Consider the following 16,454-nt stretch of genomic DNA (forward strand, 5'->3'; position numbering starts at 1 on the left):
GATTTTTGGTATGGTACATGTTTCGACCCCTATCTGTCCCGTCCATCTTTGCTCCTCTTTCCTGTATTGTAGGTCAGTGACACAGACAGCAATGTTAATATCTGCTCCCCTATTTTACTTTGCAGGTCAGAGTGACACAGACACCATTGACTCTGTCCTCTCCCAGGACTCGAGACTGGCTGACCCCGCTGCTGACCCCACCTGTGTCATTGTGACCCCAGACCTTTTATCAGCACTCTGCGGCCTCCTGGCCAACCTGTTAGCCGTGCTACCGGAGTTCACCCTCTCAGCCCTCACACACAGCCAGCTCTTCCAATCACTGGCCAGGTCAGAGGTCAAATAAACACTATCGCACTAGTCTCACTTTCCCAATTACTGGCCAAATCAAATACAGTCTTTGGAGCACTGGCCATCCACAATACAATTTACAGAGCTGAAATTGTCCTGTCTGAAGGGTTGGACTTAAACACTGTTTCTGTTTCCTGTGTGTTCTAGTTTGGTGGACGCAGCAGCCATAGAGAGATGTCTGGGTGAGCTGAAGACTAACACACTACCAGGAGACCAGGAGGACATTAAACGGCAGGTAGCTGGGTTACATCATTTAGTACCAATGAATGCTTCAACGTAAGATTCACGTTATCTCTATACAGCATGTTGTTGTAGTGAGAGCAGCACAGGTTGTGTAGGAGGGTTGAGGCCCATGAGAATCCTATACCCTGTGGTTGAGATGGTGGCAGATTGGAGAGGGAAACAAAAGGAGTGATTTCATGCTTTCACTTGGTAGGAAATATTTTGTTTTCACATCTACCCACTGACTTTGCTCTACACTGCCTCAAGCTGTGTGTTCGTATCAATTTGTTTGTGTGTCTCTCGTCCCCCAGGTCCTGACCCTGCTCAAGTTCCTGTCCAGCTTCTCTAAGTTCCTGAAGTCATGTTTCATTCTGAGCTCAGATCTGATTGGTCAGATGGACTTCCTGAAACCGCTACTGGCCAATCTCTTCACTGTCCTCACACTTGATACCAAGGACTTGGGTAAGAATCTCGTGTTTGGGATAGGTATGATTCTCAACCTAACCATAGACACAACATATGTGTACTGTCACCATTGACTGGACATCATGGTTACAACCGCTATAATACCATTCTTATGGCAGGCAGCCTTACATGGCATTAGAAGTCAGGCCACTTTCCAGCTGGATGTATCATAATGAAGTGGTGTTCAGTGTTCCGTCATAATCTGAAGTCATAATTAAAAGTGTATAAGATCCCCAATGGAAGCATGTAATAATCTATTCACACCTTTTATTGGTATCTCGTTTAATGAAGGCCTCTTCAGCTTCTCAGCTCGTAGTCCGATCTCCGGGGGGGGTGTGTGTGTGTGTGTGTGTGTGTGTGTGTGTGTGTGTGTTTTCTGGACCTCTCAGGCGATGGTACCCGTGGTGCTGTGTGTGTTTGCTGGACAGACGTGTTGATGCTTCTGGCTACTGTGGTGAGGCGGGATGGCTCTGCAGCCTACCAATCTCTCTCAGCTGCACTAGGGAGACGCTGGAACACATTCACAGGTATACACATACAGCTACTGACTGTGCACCTGCATGTGTGTTGGACATATGCTAGGACCTCAGGGAGCATGCAGAACATCCATCGTTCCTCCTCATCATCTTCCTCTCTGTGTCTAATGGGGCTGCAGGGAAATCTGATGATCCCTGTGAAAGATTAATGCTGTGTGTGTATTTGATTGATTACATTGTGTGTTATGTAGACAGAAATGCCTGAGGCGTGAATGACTCACACTGTCTGTGTAAAGGGATTTCAGGATTTGGTTTTACTGGGCTGCAGGATGTTGATTCATTCATACAAAAGTAAAATATCCACTAACCCATTTCGGGTGTGTGTGTGTGTGTGTGTGTGTGTGTGTGTGCGCGTGCGTGCTAATCTGCGTCTGTATCCGTGCCTACCTCCAGCCACGTTGTCAGTGTGTGTGGACCAGTCGTTCAGTGACCCTCACCTCCATGCTGCGGTACTACAGTTCCTGTGTGTCGTCCTGTCTGAGGAGGCCAAGAGACGACCCCTAGAGGTCACCACCCTGAACCCGGACGTCCAGCGGACCCCTCTGTCTGAGGCCCTGAACGGTGCCTCCGGTGGACAGCTCTGTGAACTATTGCTGGAGGTAATAGAACCTGACTCGCGTGCCCGAGCGCGCACACACACACTTTAATTGGTCTAAAGCAGGGGTAGGCAACCCTGCTTCTGGAGTGCAGCAGGCACTTCATGTTTTTGATTTAACCATCCTGGAAGACCTGGTGTGTTGCATTTAGGCAATCACTGAACTGATCAATTAGCTGAGTTGGTCAGGTGTGGTGCCTAGTTGGAGCAACGAACAGGGATCCCTACCACTGGTCTAGAGCACTGGGATATTAGATGGGTTAACATGCTGTCAATACTCTGGAAGTGTTGGTCAGGTTTTGCATCACCTGTTGTGTTGTTTTGTGTTGTCAGAGTTTTGAGAAGCGTGCGTTCCAGGACCCAGTGAAGAAGAAGACAGCTAAAGCCCTCATGGCTCTACTGGCCTGCAGTTCCACTGCTCAGAACCACGCTGCTAAAGGTACTGGAACACACTGCTCAGAACCACGCTGCTAAAGGTACAGGAACACACTGCTCAGAACCACGCTGCTAAAGGTACTGGAACACACTGGTCAGAACCACACTGCTAAAGGTACTGGAACACACTGGTCAGAACCACGCTGCTACAGGTACTGGAACACACTGATCAGAACCACGCTGCTAAAGGTACTGGAACACACTGGTCAGAACCACACTGCTAAAGGTACTGGAACACACTGCTCAGAACCACGCTGCTAAAGCTACTGGAACACACTGGTCAGAACCACACTGCTAAAGGTACTGGAACACACTGCTCAGAACCACGCTGCTAAAGGTACTGGAACACACTGGTCAGAACCACGCTGCTACAGGTACTGGAACACACTGATCAGAACCACGCTACTAAAGGTACTGGAGCACACTGGTCAGAACCACGCTGCTAAAGGTACTGGAGCACACTGCTCAGAACCACGCTGCTAAAGGTACTGGAACACACTGCTCAGAACCACGCTGCTAAAGGTACTGGAACACACTGCTCAGAACCACGCTGCTAAAGGTACTGGAACACACTGCTCAGAACCACGCTGCTAAAGGTACTGGAACACACTGCTCAGAACCACGCTGCTAAAGGTACTGGAACACACTGGTCAGAACCACGCTGCTAAAGGTACTGGAACACACTGGTCAGAACCACGCTGCTAAAGGTACTGGAACACACTGGTCAGAACCACGCTGCTAAAGGTACTGGAACACACTGCTCAGAACCACGCTGCTACAGGTACTGGAACACACTGGTCAGAACCACGCTGCTACAGGTACTGGAACACACTGGTCAGAACCACGCTGCTACAGGTACTGGAACACACTGGTCAGAACCACGCTGCTACAGGTACTGGAACACACTGGTCAGAACCACGCTGCTACAGGTACTGGAACACACTGGTCAGAACCACGCTGCTACAGGTACTGGAACACACTGGTCAGAACCACGCTGCTCGCTGCTACAGGTACTGGAACACACTGGTCAGAACCACGCTGCTACAGGTACTGGAACACACTGGTCAGAACCACGCTGCTACAGGTACTGGAACACACTGGTCAGAACCACGCTGCTACAGGTACTGGAACACACTGGTCAGAACCACGCGCCGCTGCTACAGGTACTGGAACACACTGGTCAGAACCACGCGCCGCTGCTACAGGTACTGGAACACACTGGTCAGAACCACGCTGCTACAGGTACTGGAACACACTGGTCAGAACCACGCTGCTACAGGTACTGGAACACACTGGTCAGAACCACGCTGCTACAGGTACTGGAACACACTGGTCAGAACCACGCTGCTACAGGTACTGGAACACACTGGTCAGAACCACGCTGCTACAGGTACTGGAACACACTGGTCAGAACCACGCTGCTACAGGTACTGGAACACACTGGTCAGAACCACGCTGCTACAGGTACTGGAACACACTGCCCAGTAGAGCTCATTTACAGTAGGATGGGAGTAATGCTGTAGCCTCTACCAAGAGGTCTGTACTTTTATGCAACTTGAGGCAGTGAACAAACAAGCCCTGGTCCGGGTACTCTACCCTAGGAGTTATTGTTGTTATGATTGACCTCTCTCTCTCACTGTCTCTGTGTATGTGTGTAGCTGGTTTGATTGACAGCTGTGTGGAGCAGATGAAGCTGCTCCACAGCCACCTCCACATGGAGTCAGTCAGACCTGGCAGAGGAAGGAGGAAGGTGAGTCTTTACACACTAAACAACAGTATAACAACATGTTTTCATTGTCTCAGCCTTCAGATGATGTGTGCTGTGTTGGTATAGGCTATTGGGTGATCTTGTCTTGACTGAAAATGTGTCTAAGATGGAGACGGTGCTATCTGTTATTGGTTAGAGTGGATCATTTAACAAGTTGCATCTTCTCCCCCACCAGGAGGAGAGCTATATGAAGGAAATAAAGATGTCTCTGGAAATCCTCAGGAACAGTCTTTACCAGAACAGCCAATCCAAAGTGAGAACCCTGCCGTTTTAATCCGCTCCTGATAGGTTTTTAATGAAAGCCATTCTACTGGTGCTGACTGTGTCTGGAATGAGATTTGGCCCTAACGATTATGACTCTGAGGTCTGAGTGTTTTTATCCTCTTAAACGTCAATGTAGAATGATTGGCTATATTGGCTGCTCTAAATGTCATAGACAGTAATTGCAGCATCCACTCAGCAGTAGTTATATTGGGATGGGAAAGGCCCTTCATGTATTTCTTCATGTATTTGTGGACTTTATACTTTACATCCTTGTGTGTTTCTGTGTGCTTGGTTAGCAGAATGAGTTGACAATCACTTAACTTATGAGTGTGTTGTCCTGTCAATCCACATGTGTTCATAATATTACATCTAGAGATTATTCAATCGGGTGGATATTGTGTGTGTGTTTCTCCTCAGGCTGTGGCCACTGACTGTCGATTGGCTGCTGTGCTGCACGCCCTTTGGCCTTGGTTCTTATTGGATGATGCTGCTATGGAGGCGGTCCTGGAACTGCTGTGTGTCTACACAGCCAACTGTACCACAGGTGTGTATGTGTGTGTGGTGTTCAGTGCCTGGCCCGTGCCTTCCATTCCCCAAGTCTGTGGTCAGGGATCTGACTGAGTCATACACTCTCACACACACTGAGACCCATTGTCTCTCCTGAAGACCATTTAAACACACTTTGTTCCAGTGTATAAGCCTAGCGCCAGCCACGAGCCTGCCAGCCACAATAGGAACACTGTCAGTGTGCTAGAGCAGGCTGCATTAAATCATTACTATGAGTACAGTATTCTAGGCTGTGGACCAGTGGGGTATTCACAGGGGAATCGCAATGCATCACTATGTCTCCTGAGGCATTGATATTCTAGTCTGTGTGAGAGAGAAACAGAGGTATGCTGTGAAACGCAGGCTACACAAGTTACAGCAAAATGGAGAAAAGCGCTGTAAAGAGTAGAGGAAGTTTAGCTTTGATAAAGGGCTACAACTGTTTCCGTTCATGTTCTCTAAATATGGGTGTTTGTAGAGCGCCAGTTAGATTTACAAGCTAGGGGGTTATAATGGGTGTTTGTAAAGCGCTAGTTAGATTTAGAAGCTAGGGGGTTAATATGGGTGTTTGTAGAGCCCTAGTTAGATTTAGAAGCTAGGGGGTTAATATGGGTGTTTGTAGAGCCCTAGTTAGATTTAGAAGCTAGGGGGTTAATATGGGTGTTTGTAGAGCCCTAGTTAGATTTAGAAGCTAGGGGGTTAATATGGGTGTTTGTAGAGCCCTAGTTAGATTTAGAAGCTAGGGGCTTAATATGGGAGCCCTAGACACTGCGTCTCTGAGGTCATGGAAAGTGAACCTTTGAGCAGAGTGTGACATCATGCTGTTTGTTTTGTACCTGTGATTGTCGCTGAGATGCCACCTTTGAAGTGTGTGCGTGCGTGTGTGTGTGTTTTGCTCTACGGCCACGCTTAAGCTCCCGCTGTGAAGCAATACCAATCAGTCATGTCGAGCCCAGCGTTTCCTAAAGGTTAGCCTAACAGCAGGTGTGTTCAGACTGCATGACGCCGGCCTTTAAATTACACCTACAATACTAGCTTTCACAGACTTCAAAACAATCTCAACACAATATTCTCACGTTAATGAAGGCTGATTTAAGAAAATGTAGAGTTGTGAATACTACACTATTTGAGAAAATGTACATGAATGTACAAAACTTTAAACGCAATATGTGACAATTTCAAAGATTTGAATGAGTTACAGTTCATATAAGGAAATCAGTCAGTTTAAATACATAAATTAGGCACTGATCTATGGATTTCACATGACTGGGCAGGGGCGCAGCCATGGGTGGGCATAGGCCCACCCACTTGGGAGCAAGGCCCAGCTAATCAGAATTAGTTTTTCCCCACAAAAGAGCTTTATTACAGACACAAATACCCCTCAGCACCCCCTCAGACGATCTCTGCGGGTGAAGAAGCCGGATGTGGATGTCCCGGGCTGGCGTGGTTACACATGGTCTGCGGTTCTGAGGCTTTCCCAATTCTCTAAAACGATGTTGGAGACTGCTTATGGCAGCTAAATGAACTTTCAATTCTCTGGCAAAAGCTCTAGTGGACATTCCTGCAGTCATCATGCTAATTGCATGCTCCCTCAAAACTTGAGACATCTATGGTGTTGTGTGACAAAACTGAACATTTTAGTGGCCTTTTGTTGTCCCCAGCACAAGGTGCACCTGTGTATTGACCTTGCTGTTTAATCAGCTTATTGATATGTCAGGTGGATGGATTATATTGGCAAAGGAGAAATGCTCATTTATATAGCTCTTTTTACATCAGCAGATGTCACAAAGTGCTAATACAGAAACCCAGACTAAAACCCCAAACAGCAAGCAATGCAGATGTAGAAGCACAGTGGCTAGGAAAAACTCCCTTGAAAGGCAGGAACCTAGGATGAAACCTAAAGGAACCAGGCTCTGAGGGGTGGCTAGTCCTCTTTTGGCTGTCATGTGGAGATAAGGCTACTTGACCATTAATACCAGATCGTTCTTCAAGATGTTCAAACATTCATAGATGACCAGCAGGGGAGGGGAGGGTCGGAGGACACTGGCCATGTTCAACGATACCCCCGAACAGGGCCAGGCAGGATATAACCCCACCCACTTTGCCAAAGCACAGCCCCCACACCACTAGAGGGATATCAACAGACCATCAACTTACTACCCTGAGACAAGGCTGAGTATAGCCCACAAAGATCTCCTCCATCGCACGAGCCCAAGGGGGCGCAAGACCGGACAGGAAGATCACGTCAGTGACTCAACCCACTCCAAGTCGAGTGTAGCACAAAAAAGCCTGGCACGATGTGAAGCACCCCTCCTAGGAACGGTATGGAAGAGAACTAGTAAGCCAGTGACTCAGCCTCCGTAATAGGGTCAGAGGCATACAATCCAAGTGGAGAAAGGGGAGCCAGCCAGGCAAAGACAGCAAGGGCGGTTCGTCACTCCAGTGCCTTGCCGTTCGCCTTCGCGCCCCTGAGCCAGACTACACTCAATCATAGAATCTACTGAGGAGATGAGTCTTCAGTATAGACTTAAAAGTTTAGACTGAGTCTGCGTCTCTCACATGGATAGGCAGACCATTCCATAAAAATGTACTTCTATAGGTGAAAGCCCTGCCTCTAGCTGTTTGCTTAGAAATTCTGGGGACAATAAGGAGGCCTGCATTTTTGGATCGTAGCGTAAGTGTATGTACGGCAGGACCAAATCGGAGAGAGAGTTAGGAGCAAGTCCACGTAATGCTTTGTTGGTTATCAGTAAAACCTTGAAATCAGCCCAGGCGTAACAGGATACCAGTGTGGAGAGGCTAGCACTGGAGTAATATGATTAAATCTTTTGGTTCTAGTCAAGATTCTAGCAGCTGTATTTAGCACTAACTGAAGTTTATTTAGTGATATATCTGGGTAGCCGGAGAGTAGAGCATTGCAGTAGTCTAATCTAGAAGTGACAAAAGCATTGATTTGCTTTTCTGCATAATTTTTTTTTTTTTTTTTGCAATGTTAAAACCTGTTGGGGCTACAGGTTAGCAATGAACCCCGAGTCGGGATTGCTAACAAGGCTGGAAATTCAAAACATCAAAAATCTAATAATTTCAATTTCTCAAACAATCAACTATTTTACACAATTTAAAAGATAAACATCTCCTTAATCTAACCACATTGTTCGATTTTCAAAGTGGCTTTACGGCAAAAGCATAAAGTTAGATTATGTTAGGACAGTACATAGCCACAAAAGTACAAACATCCATTTTCAATTCAAGGTCAGGCGTCACCAAAAGCAGAAACCAGCTAGAATTATGCACTAACCTTTGTCAATCTCCATCAGATGACACTCCTAGGACATTATGTTATACAATACATGCATTTTTTGTTCCATCAAGTTCATATTTATATCCAAAAACAGCATTTTACAGTAGCGTGAAATTCAGATTTTTTTCTTCTCTGAAATGCTTCCGGTGAACATAACAAAATTACTATTCGAAAACATTGGTAAATTATAATATTGTCATTCAAAGAATAATATATTATCATCTCGTAATTGCTACCGAATGGCCAGATCTCAAAATAACTTTACTGGGAAATCACATTTTGCAATAAACGGGGTGCTATGCTAAGAACAATAAGCTATGCTATACAGTTAGCATCATCTAATATCGATAATAACATTGTAAATATCCCCTTACCTTTGATTATCTCCATCAGAAGGCACTGCCAGGAATCCCAGGTCCGGAACAAATGTGGTTTCCTTTGACAAAGTTCATAATTTATGTCCAAATAACACCAAGTAGTTAGCGTTCATTATGCTCCCACAAAACGTGGTGGGGGGGGTTGTAAATCACGCCGAAAAGCTAAAAAAAACCTAGTAAATAATCTATTTACGTTCGTTCAAACATGTCAAAGGTTGTTTAGCATTAATCTTTTGGTCCATTTTTAACGTTAAACATCAGTAATATTTTCACACAACCTATCCTATGTCTTGATAAACAATTAATGACAAACTCACGCTTCTCAGATTTATGCGCAGGCGCAAAAAATGAAGTGACGACATGTAAACTTCCTTGCATTCTAATTTGCTCTCTGTTTATCATAGACGCTTCAAACAACTTTATAAAGATCGTTGACATCTAGTGGAAGCCGTAGGTGTTGCGAAATGAATCCTTTCTCACTATGGTATCTATAAAACAATGACACTAAATAGTACAGTCACAAAATTCACATTTTTTTTAATCTATTTTTCACAGGTTTTTGCCTGCAATATGAGTTTTGTTATACTTACAGACACCATTCAAACTGTTTTAGAAAATTCAGAGTGTTTTCTATCCGAATGTGTTAATAATATGCATATCCTAGCTTCTGAGTTGGTGTAGGAGGCAGTTAAAAATGGGCACATATTTTTTTTCAACATTTCTCAATACTGCCCCCGAGCCCCAACAGGTTATTAACCTCTATGGGCTAGGTGGGACGCAAGCGTCCCACCCGTGGTGCACTCCATCAACAGCAGGTGCATTTCAAGAGCGGCAAATTTGAATCCAAATAAATGTCAAAATTCAAATTTTTCAAACATACAACTATTTTACACCCTTTGAAAGATAAACATCTCCTTAATCTAACCACATTTTACGATTTCAAAAAGGTTTTACGGCGAAAGCATAAATTTAGAGTATGTTAGGACAGTACATTTACAAGAGTTGTGTGTAATGTTGTGCCAATTCAAAGACAGGCGTCACCAAAACCATAAAATCAGCTAAAATTATGCACTAACCTTTTACAATCTCCAACAGATGACACTCCTAGGACATTGTGTTAGACAATGCATGCATTTTTAGTTCTATCAAGTTCATATTTATATCCAAAAACAGCGTTTTACTGTGGCGTTGATGTTCAGGAAATCGTTTCCCTCCAATAACCGGCATTCAAGTCAGCACCACAAATTAAATAATTAAAATTAGAAAACATTGGTAAAATATTATATTGTCATTTAAAGAATTATAGATTTACATCTCTTGAACGCAATCAACTTGCCAGATTTAAAAATAACCTTACTGGGAAATCACACTTTGCAATAATCTGAGCACTGCGCCCAGAAAAATACGCATTGCGATACAGACTAGCCGCCATGTTGGGGAGATCTAAAATCGAAAATACTATGTAAATAATCCATTACCTTTGATTCTCTTCATCAGATGTCACTTCCAGGTATCACAGGTCCATAACGAATGTAGTTTTGTTCAAAAAAGCTCATCATTTATGTCCAAAAATCTCCGTCTTGTTAGCACATGATCTAAGCCCGCCGGACTTCACTTCATGAACGAGGGGAAAAAATATATTTACGTTCGTTCAAACATGTCAAACGTTGTATAGCATAAATCATTAGGGCCTTTTTTAAACAGAACATGAATAATATTCAAGGTGGACGAATGCATTCTCTTTTATAACGTATTGGAACGAGGGTACGCAACATGAACTCGCGCGCCAGGTGTCTAATGGGCCATCATCGTTCCATGGCTCTTGTTCGGTCAGATCTCCCTCCAGAAGACTCAAAACACTTTGTAAAGGCTGGTGACATCTAGTGGAAGCAATAGGAAGTGCCAAAATATTCCTCAGCCCCTGTGTTTTTCAATGGCATAGGTTTAAAGGTAATACAACACATCAGGTATCCACTTCCTGTCAGAAAATGTCTCAGGGTTTTGCCTGCCAAATGAGTTCTGTTATACTCACAGACACCATTCAAACAGTTTTAGAAACTTTAGGGTGTTTTCTATCCATATATAATAAGTATATGCATATTCTAGTTACTGGGTAGGATTAGTAACCAGATTAAATCGGGTACATTTTTTTATCCAGCCGTGCAAATACTGCCCCCTAGCCCTAACAGGTTAAGAAGATGGAAAAAAGCCTGCGTTGAAATTTTCTTTATGTTCGTTATTGAGAGATCAGGGTCCAGAGTAACGCCAAGGTGCTTCAGTTTTCTTTGAGACGACTGTACAACCATCAAGACTAATTGTCAGATCAAACAGCAGATCTTTGTTTCTTGGGACCTAGAACTAGCACCTCTGTTTTGTCTGAGTTTAAAAGTGAAAAATTGGCCTGTGAAAAATGTCTAAAACACAGGCGTCCAGGGTAAGCAATTTTGGGGCTTCACCATGTTTTATCAATGTACAGCTGTGTGTCGTCCGCATAGCAGTGAATGTTGACATTGTGTTTCCGAATGACATTACCAAGAGGTAGAATATATAGTGAAAACAAAAACGGAACCTTGAGAAACACCAACACTTACAATTGATTTGTCAGAGGATAAAACATCTGCAGAGACTAACTGATATCTTTCTGACAGATAAGATCTAAACCATGCAAGAACTTGGTTTAGATTGACATTAAGGTTTAGGAGCATGAGGACAGATGCAGAGCCTTGGCCTGACTCCATTAAAAGGTAATTTACCAACTTCACAAGGGCAGTCTCAGTGCTACGATGGGGTCTAAAACAAGACTGGAGAGTTTTGTATACATTATTTATCTTCAGGAAGGCAGTGAGTTGCTGCGCAACAGAGATTTCCAAAAATGTTTAGAGGAATGAGGTTTTCGATATAGGCCGATGAGTAAAATATTTTTTTATTTTTTATAATGATAATCTGGCATTTTTAGGAGAGGCTTTATTATTGCAGCTTTTAGTGAGTTTGGTACACATCCAGAGGATAGGGAGCTGTTTATTATGTTCAACGTAGTATGGCCAAGCACAGGAAGTAGCACTTTCAGTAGTTTAGTTGGTATAGGGTCCAGTAGGCATCTAGAAGGTTTAGAGGCCATGACTATTTTCGTGTCGAGAGATACAGAATTAAAACACTTTAGTGTCTCCATTTATCCTAGGTCCTGGCAGTTCTGTGCAGAGTCAGGACAACTGAGTTTTGGAGAAATATGCATATTCAAAGAGGAGTCTTTAATTTGGTTTCTAATGATCATGATCTTTTTGGCGAAGTTCATGAATTCATAACTGCTGAAGTGACGGCCATCCTCTCTTGGGGAATGCTGATTTTTAGTTAGCTTTGCGACAGTATTGAAAATTATAGATTTGATTGTTTTTATTCTCCTCAATTAGGATGGAAAAGTAGGTTGGCCGGGTAGCAGTGAGGGCTCTTCGATATTGCATGGTACTGTCTTTCCAAGCTAGTCGGAAGACTTCCAGCTTCGTGGCGCGTCATTTCCATTCCAATTTTCTGGAAGCTTGCTCCAGGGCTTGGGTATTTTCTGTATACCAGGAGCTGATTTCTTGTGACAAATGTTTTTTGTTTTTAGAGGTGCAATGCGACTGCATCTACGGTATTACGCAAGGTTAAATTTAGATCCTCGGTTAGGTGGTTAACTGCATTTTGTGCTCTGATGTCCTTGTGTAGGTGGAGGAGTCTGGAAGGGCATCTAGGAATCTTATGGTTGTCTGAGAATTAATAGCGCAGCTTTTGATAATCTTGGTTGGCATTTGAGCAGATTTATTTGTTGCGATTGCAAACGTTATAAAATGATAGTCCAGGATTATGAGGGAAAATATTTAGATCCAGAATATTTATTCCACAAGATAAAATTAGATTGGGGTATGACTGTGGCATTGCGCGGGATCGAAGACATGTTGGACAAAACCCACTGAGTCAATGATGGCACCGAAAGCCTTTTGGAGTGCGTCTGTGGACTTTTTCATGTGAATATTGAAGTCACCAAAATGTGTATGTTATCTGCCATGACAACAAGGTCCAATAGGAGTTCAGGGAACTCGGTGAGGAATGTTGTATATGGCCCAGGAGGTCTGTAAACAGTAGCTATAAAAAGTGATTGAGTAGGCTGCAAAGATTTCATGACTACAAGCTCAAAAGAAGAAAATGCAGTCTTATTTATTTAAATTGTTTCTGCTGTTGTACATGTTAACAACACCTCCGCCTTTGCGGGATGCGTGGGGGATATGGTCACTAGTGTAACCAGGAGGAGAGGCCTTATTTAACACAGAAAATGAATCGGGCTTGAGACATGTTTCAGTCAGGCCAATCACATCAAGGTTATGATCAGTGGTTAATTCATTGACTCTGACTGCCTTGGAAGTGAGGGATCTAACATTAACTAGTACTATTTTGAGATGTGAGCTATTATCACAATCTCTTTCAATAATGACAGGAATGGAGGTCCATTCCTGTCATGTAAAGAAAACTAATTTGTTTTTGAGAAATAAGCCTTTTGTCCGTATGGAACATTTCTGGGATCTTTTATTTCAGCTCAGTAAACATGCGACCAACACTTTACATGATGCGTTTATATTTTTGTTCAGTATAGATTAGATTATTTGTCTGTTCTAAAAACATACATTTTTCACTTTCAGACTGGGCTGTAGATAAACAGACTACAAAACGATTTTAGATGCAATGTTCTTAGCTTAGCGAAGCCTGATGAAGACAATTTAAAGTTGTGAATGCTACACAATTTTTGTGAAATGTTATTATTTTGTCAAAAAGACATGCATTTTCCTTGATCTGGGTACTCCAACTAGGCTGTAGATATAGGCCTATACAACCCCTATAACCCATTGTCAGGCAACCAGCCCTACTCCTTGTGACCGACACACCTTGTTAATACGGAAGAAATACTACAGGATCTATCAGGCCTCTCATCCCAACCTCTCACCTATCATATCCTGCCTCTCATCACAACCTCTCACCTATCATATCCTGCCTCTCATCACAACCTCTCACCTATCTTGCCTCTCATCACAAACTCTCACCTATCATAGCCTGCCTCTCATCACAACCTCTCACCTATCATATCCTGCCTCTACACCTGTCTGTCAGTGTCAACAGTACTCATACTTTTCTTGCTTTGCTACTTTTCTCCTCTCTCTTTCCCTTTCTTTCCTCTCCCCCCAGCTTGTAGCTCTCTGTGTTGTGGTTTGGCCTCTGGCCCCCGAGGGCCCCCAGGTGGCTCCCTGATGCACTGCATCATGAAGCTGGCCTCTGGGGTTGCCCCCGACAACAGCCCTGTCCAGCAGCTGGCGTTCTCTCTGCTGGCCAACCTGGCCATCAACAAGGACTGTAAAGGAGTCCTGCACAAGGTAATGTACTACATTATTACCCCTACTACATTAGCCTTACACCCCTTACCACATTATCACCAAACCTGGCCCTGCAGAAAGTAATATGATTGGAGACGTTGTCAATGTGACTACTGGTTAAAAACATGTCTTTACTGTAAGTTGTGTCTATTTGCACTCTGCGGTTTCTGTAACTTTTTAAGCTTTAACTAAGCTCTCGAGTTCAGATGTCTTTCTCAGTTTCAATCAAAACCTGGCTGAATCTTATTTCTCCCTCTCCCTGCCTGTCCCTCTCCAGAGTAACTTCCTGCAGCCGTTCCTGTCCCTGCCTGTCCCTAAGCCAGGCAGTAAGACGGGTCCTGGTGCCGGGGGGCTGTTGGGCCTGTGGCTGAGGCTGCTCCTGAGTGTCTCCTTCGGTGAGGACGGCCAGCTGAGTGTCCTGAGGCTGACCGGAGCCCTGGACCTCCTTGCTGACCTGGCCGCTACGCAGCCCCAACGCCACCGTCACTATAGCAATGGGAGCAGGCCCATCACCACGACGGACAATGCCCTCCTCATCCTCCACAATGTCTGTTTCAGCTCTGCCAACAAACCCAAAGTACTGGCCAATGGTAGGGATGGAACACAGGGTATACACATGGATGTTTTTATCAGAGAGACGTTGAGAAATGGTTTCTGTGTTTAAATTGCCCTATTCCTACCCTTGCATCGCGTTTAAGGTTTACAAAAAAATGTAATCTGATGACATCTTAGGGGGGCTTCTTCGAATTCAGATTTGTTCTTTCCAGTGGAAAGCTTTGTCTTCCTGTATGCGTGTGTGAATGTAAAAGGTGGGTGTTTGAAATGAAATGGAAGCTGTTAGGTCTTCTCTTTTGATACTTTGTGCTGAACTGAAACAGGAAACAATCTGAAACAGGATGTGTGAACAGAAGTGGTCTTTGTTTCACCATCACACCCTGTTGAACTCGCTTATCTTTGCTAATGATGTGTCATTTTATGAATGGGAAATGTTTTATTTTCAGGAATAATACTATGTCCAACATGATTATATGTCCCTGTACAGATAAGGCCATGAGGGTGCTGGTGTCCTGTCTGGACAGTAAAGAGGCTGAGGTTCGCTCTATAGGGGCATCGGCGCTATGGGCCCTGCTCCACAACTACCAGAAGGTACACACACACACACACATCATTTTTAGAATCATAAGAGCTCATTTATATGAAGTACAGCTGTCTCTAACCTGCCGTTGTGATTCCTCATCTAAGGCCAAGACCACTTTGAAGTGTCCCTCTGTCAGACTCAGGGTGCATGAAGCCTATAAAGTTGCTAAGAAAGGTAAACGTTTCACCTTTAGTCCAGACAGTGAATGTGCTGGAAGTGTTTGATGTGTCACAGTCCTGTTGTTATTGTGCTCTATTGCCTCAATTTGTGTGTGTCTGTGTGTGCCTATCTTTTTTTGTTGTCAGATGCAGAGAAAAATCCTGACATCATGAACACCTATCTGTTGAAGTGCCTTGAGAACTTAATTCAGCTGCTGAATACCTGACTGACACATCGATGCAATCTGACATAATGTACACACCTTGAAACCTTATTTATATTTGAAGTGAATATATGTGTGCAAACTTGATACATTAGATATCGTTTTTAATGTCCCTACATCTTATCTATGATCTGTGATGTTTTTGTATGTTTTGTACATATTTTGGGGATTGAATCATAAATTAAAGTAAATAATGATGGAAGAAAAAGTATGGCTGACTTTTATGCTTACAACACAAGATAATATAATGTTTCAGAATGATGTTCTGAACCTGATACCTTATAAGACAACTCCAAGATATAGCCATGAATAAGTACAATGATACCATTTCCTCTAAATGAGGCCCGTGTAGGAAAGGCTTTCATTTTCAGATAGCGCAACAGTGGTGGAACTGTGGCTGGAAACGGGAGATGTCACCTCTGGTCGTGTCAACCCCAACACCACATTTCAGTCAAACACACAGCTAACCAGAGCTACTGCAGAATTACACACCGAAAGTGTCGCTACACACAATATTTCCCAGTATCTAAATAGATCTTTTATAATTACTAGTCTATAGTTTACACTTAAACCACTGCAACACACAGCACCTCTCTGTTGTAGCCTGATAGAATAAGCTAGCAGGACTAAGCTTTCCACCCACCACCAACCCTGCATATAAAGTGTCCCTCTGTGTAGAAT

The 16,454-nt window shown here is 43.8% G+C and overlaps 1 protein-coding gene across 2 annotated transcripts in view; it reads left to right on the forward strand.

Moving 5' to 3' along the window:
- Positions 1–15,981, forward strand: part of rttn (rotatin) — a 63,586-nt gene extending 47,605 nt beyond the window's left edge. For both annotated transcript variants that reach the window (XM_014157187.3, XM_014157188.3), the window contains exons 36-49: positions 126–327; positions 496–583; positions 882–1,032; positions 1,425–1,562; positions 1,965–2,170; positions 2,500–2,605; positions 4,260–4,351; positions 4,545–4,622; positions 5,051–5,177; positions 14,069–14,253; positions 14,531–14,843; positions 15,296–15,399; positions 15,496–15,565; positions 15,697–15,981. In XM_014157187.3, coding sequence (XP_014012662.3) covers positions 126–327; positions 496–583; positions 882–1,032; positions 1,425–1,562; positions 1,965–2,170; positions 2,500–2,605; positions 4,260–4,351; positions 4,545–4,622; positions 5,051–5,177; positions 14,069–14,253; positions 14,531–14,843; positions 15,296–15,399; positions 15,496–15,565; positions 15,697–15,776 — 1,940 coding nt within the window. In that variant the 3' untranslated portion in view covers positions 15,777–15,981. The remainder of the gene's footprint in view (positions 1–125; positions 328–495; positions 584–881; positions 1,033–1,424; positions 1,563–1,964; positions 2,171–2,499; positions 2,606–4,259; positions 4,352–4,544; positions 4,623–5,050; positions 5,178–14,068; positions 14,254–14,530; positions 14,844–15,295; positions 15,400–15,495; positions 15,566–15,696) is intronic.
- Positions 15,982–16,454: the final 473 nt, after the last annotated feature.

This window comes from Salmo salar, chromosome 19 (genome assembly GCF_965601325.2).
Source record: "Salmo salar chromosome 19, fSalSal1, whole genome shotgun sequence".
Classification (NCBI taxonomy): Eukaryota; Metazoa; Chordata; class Actinopteri; order Salmoniformes; family Salmonidae; genus Salmo; species Salmo salar.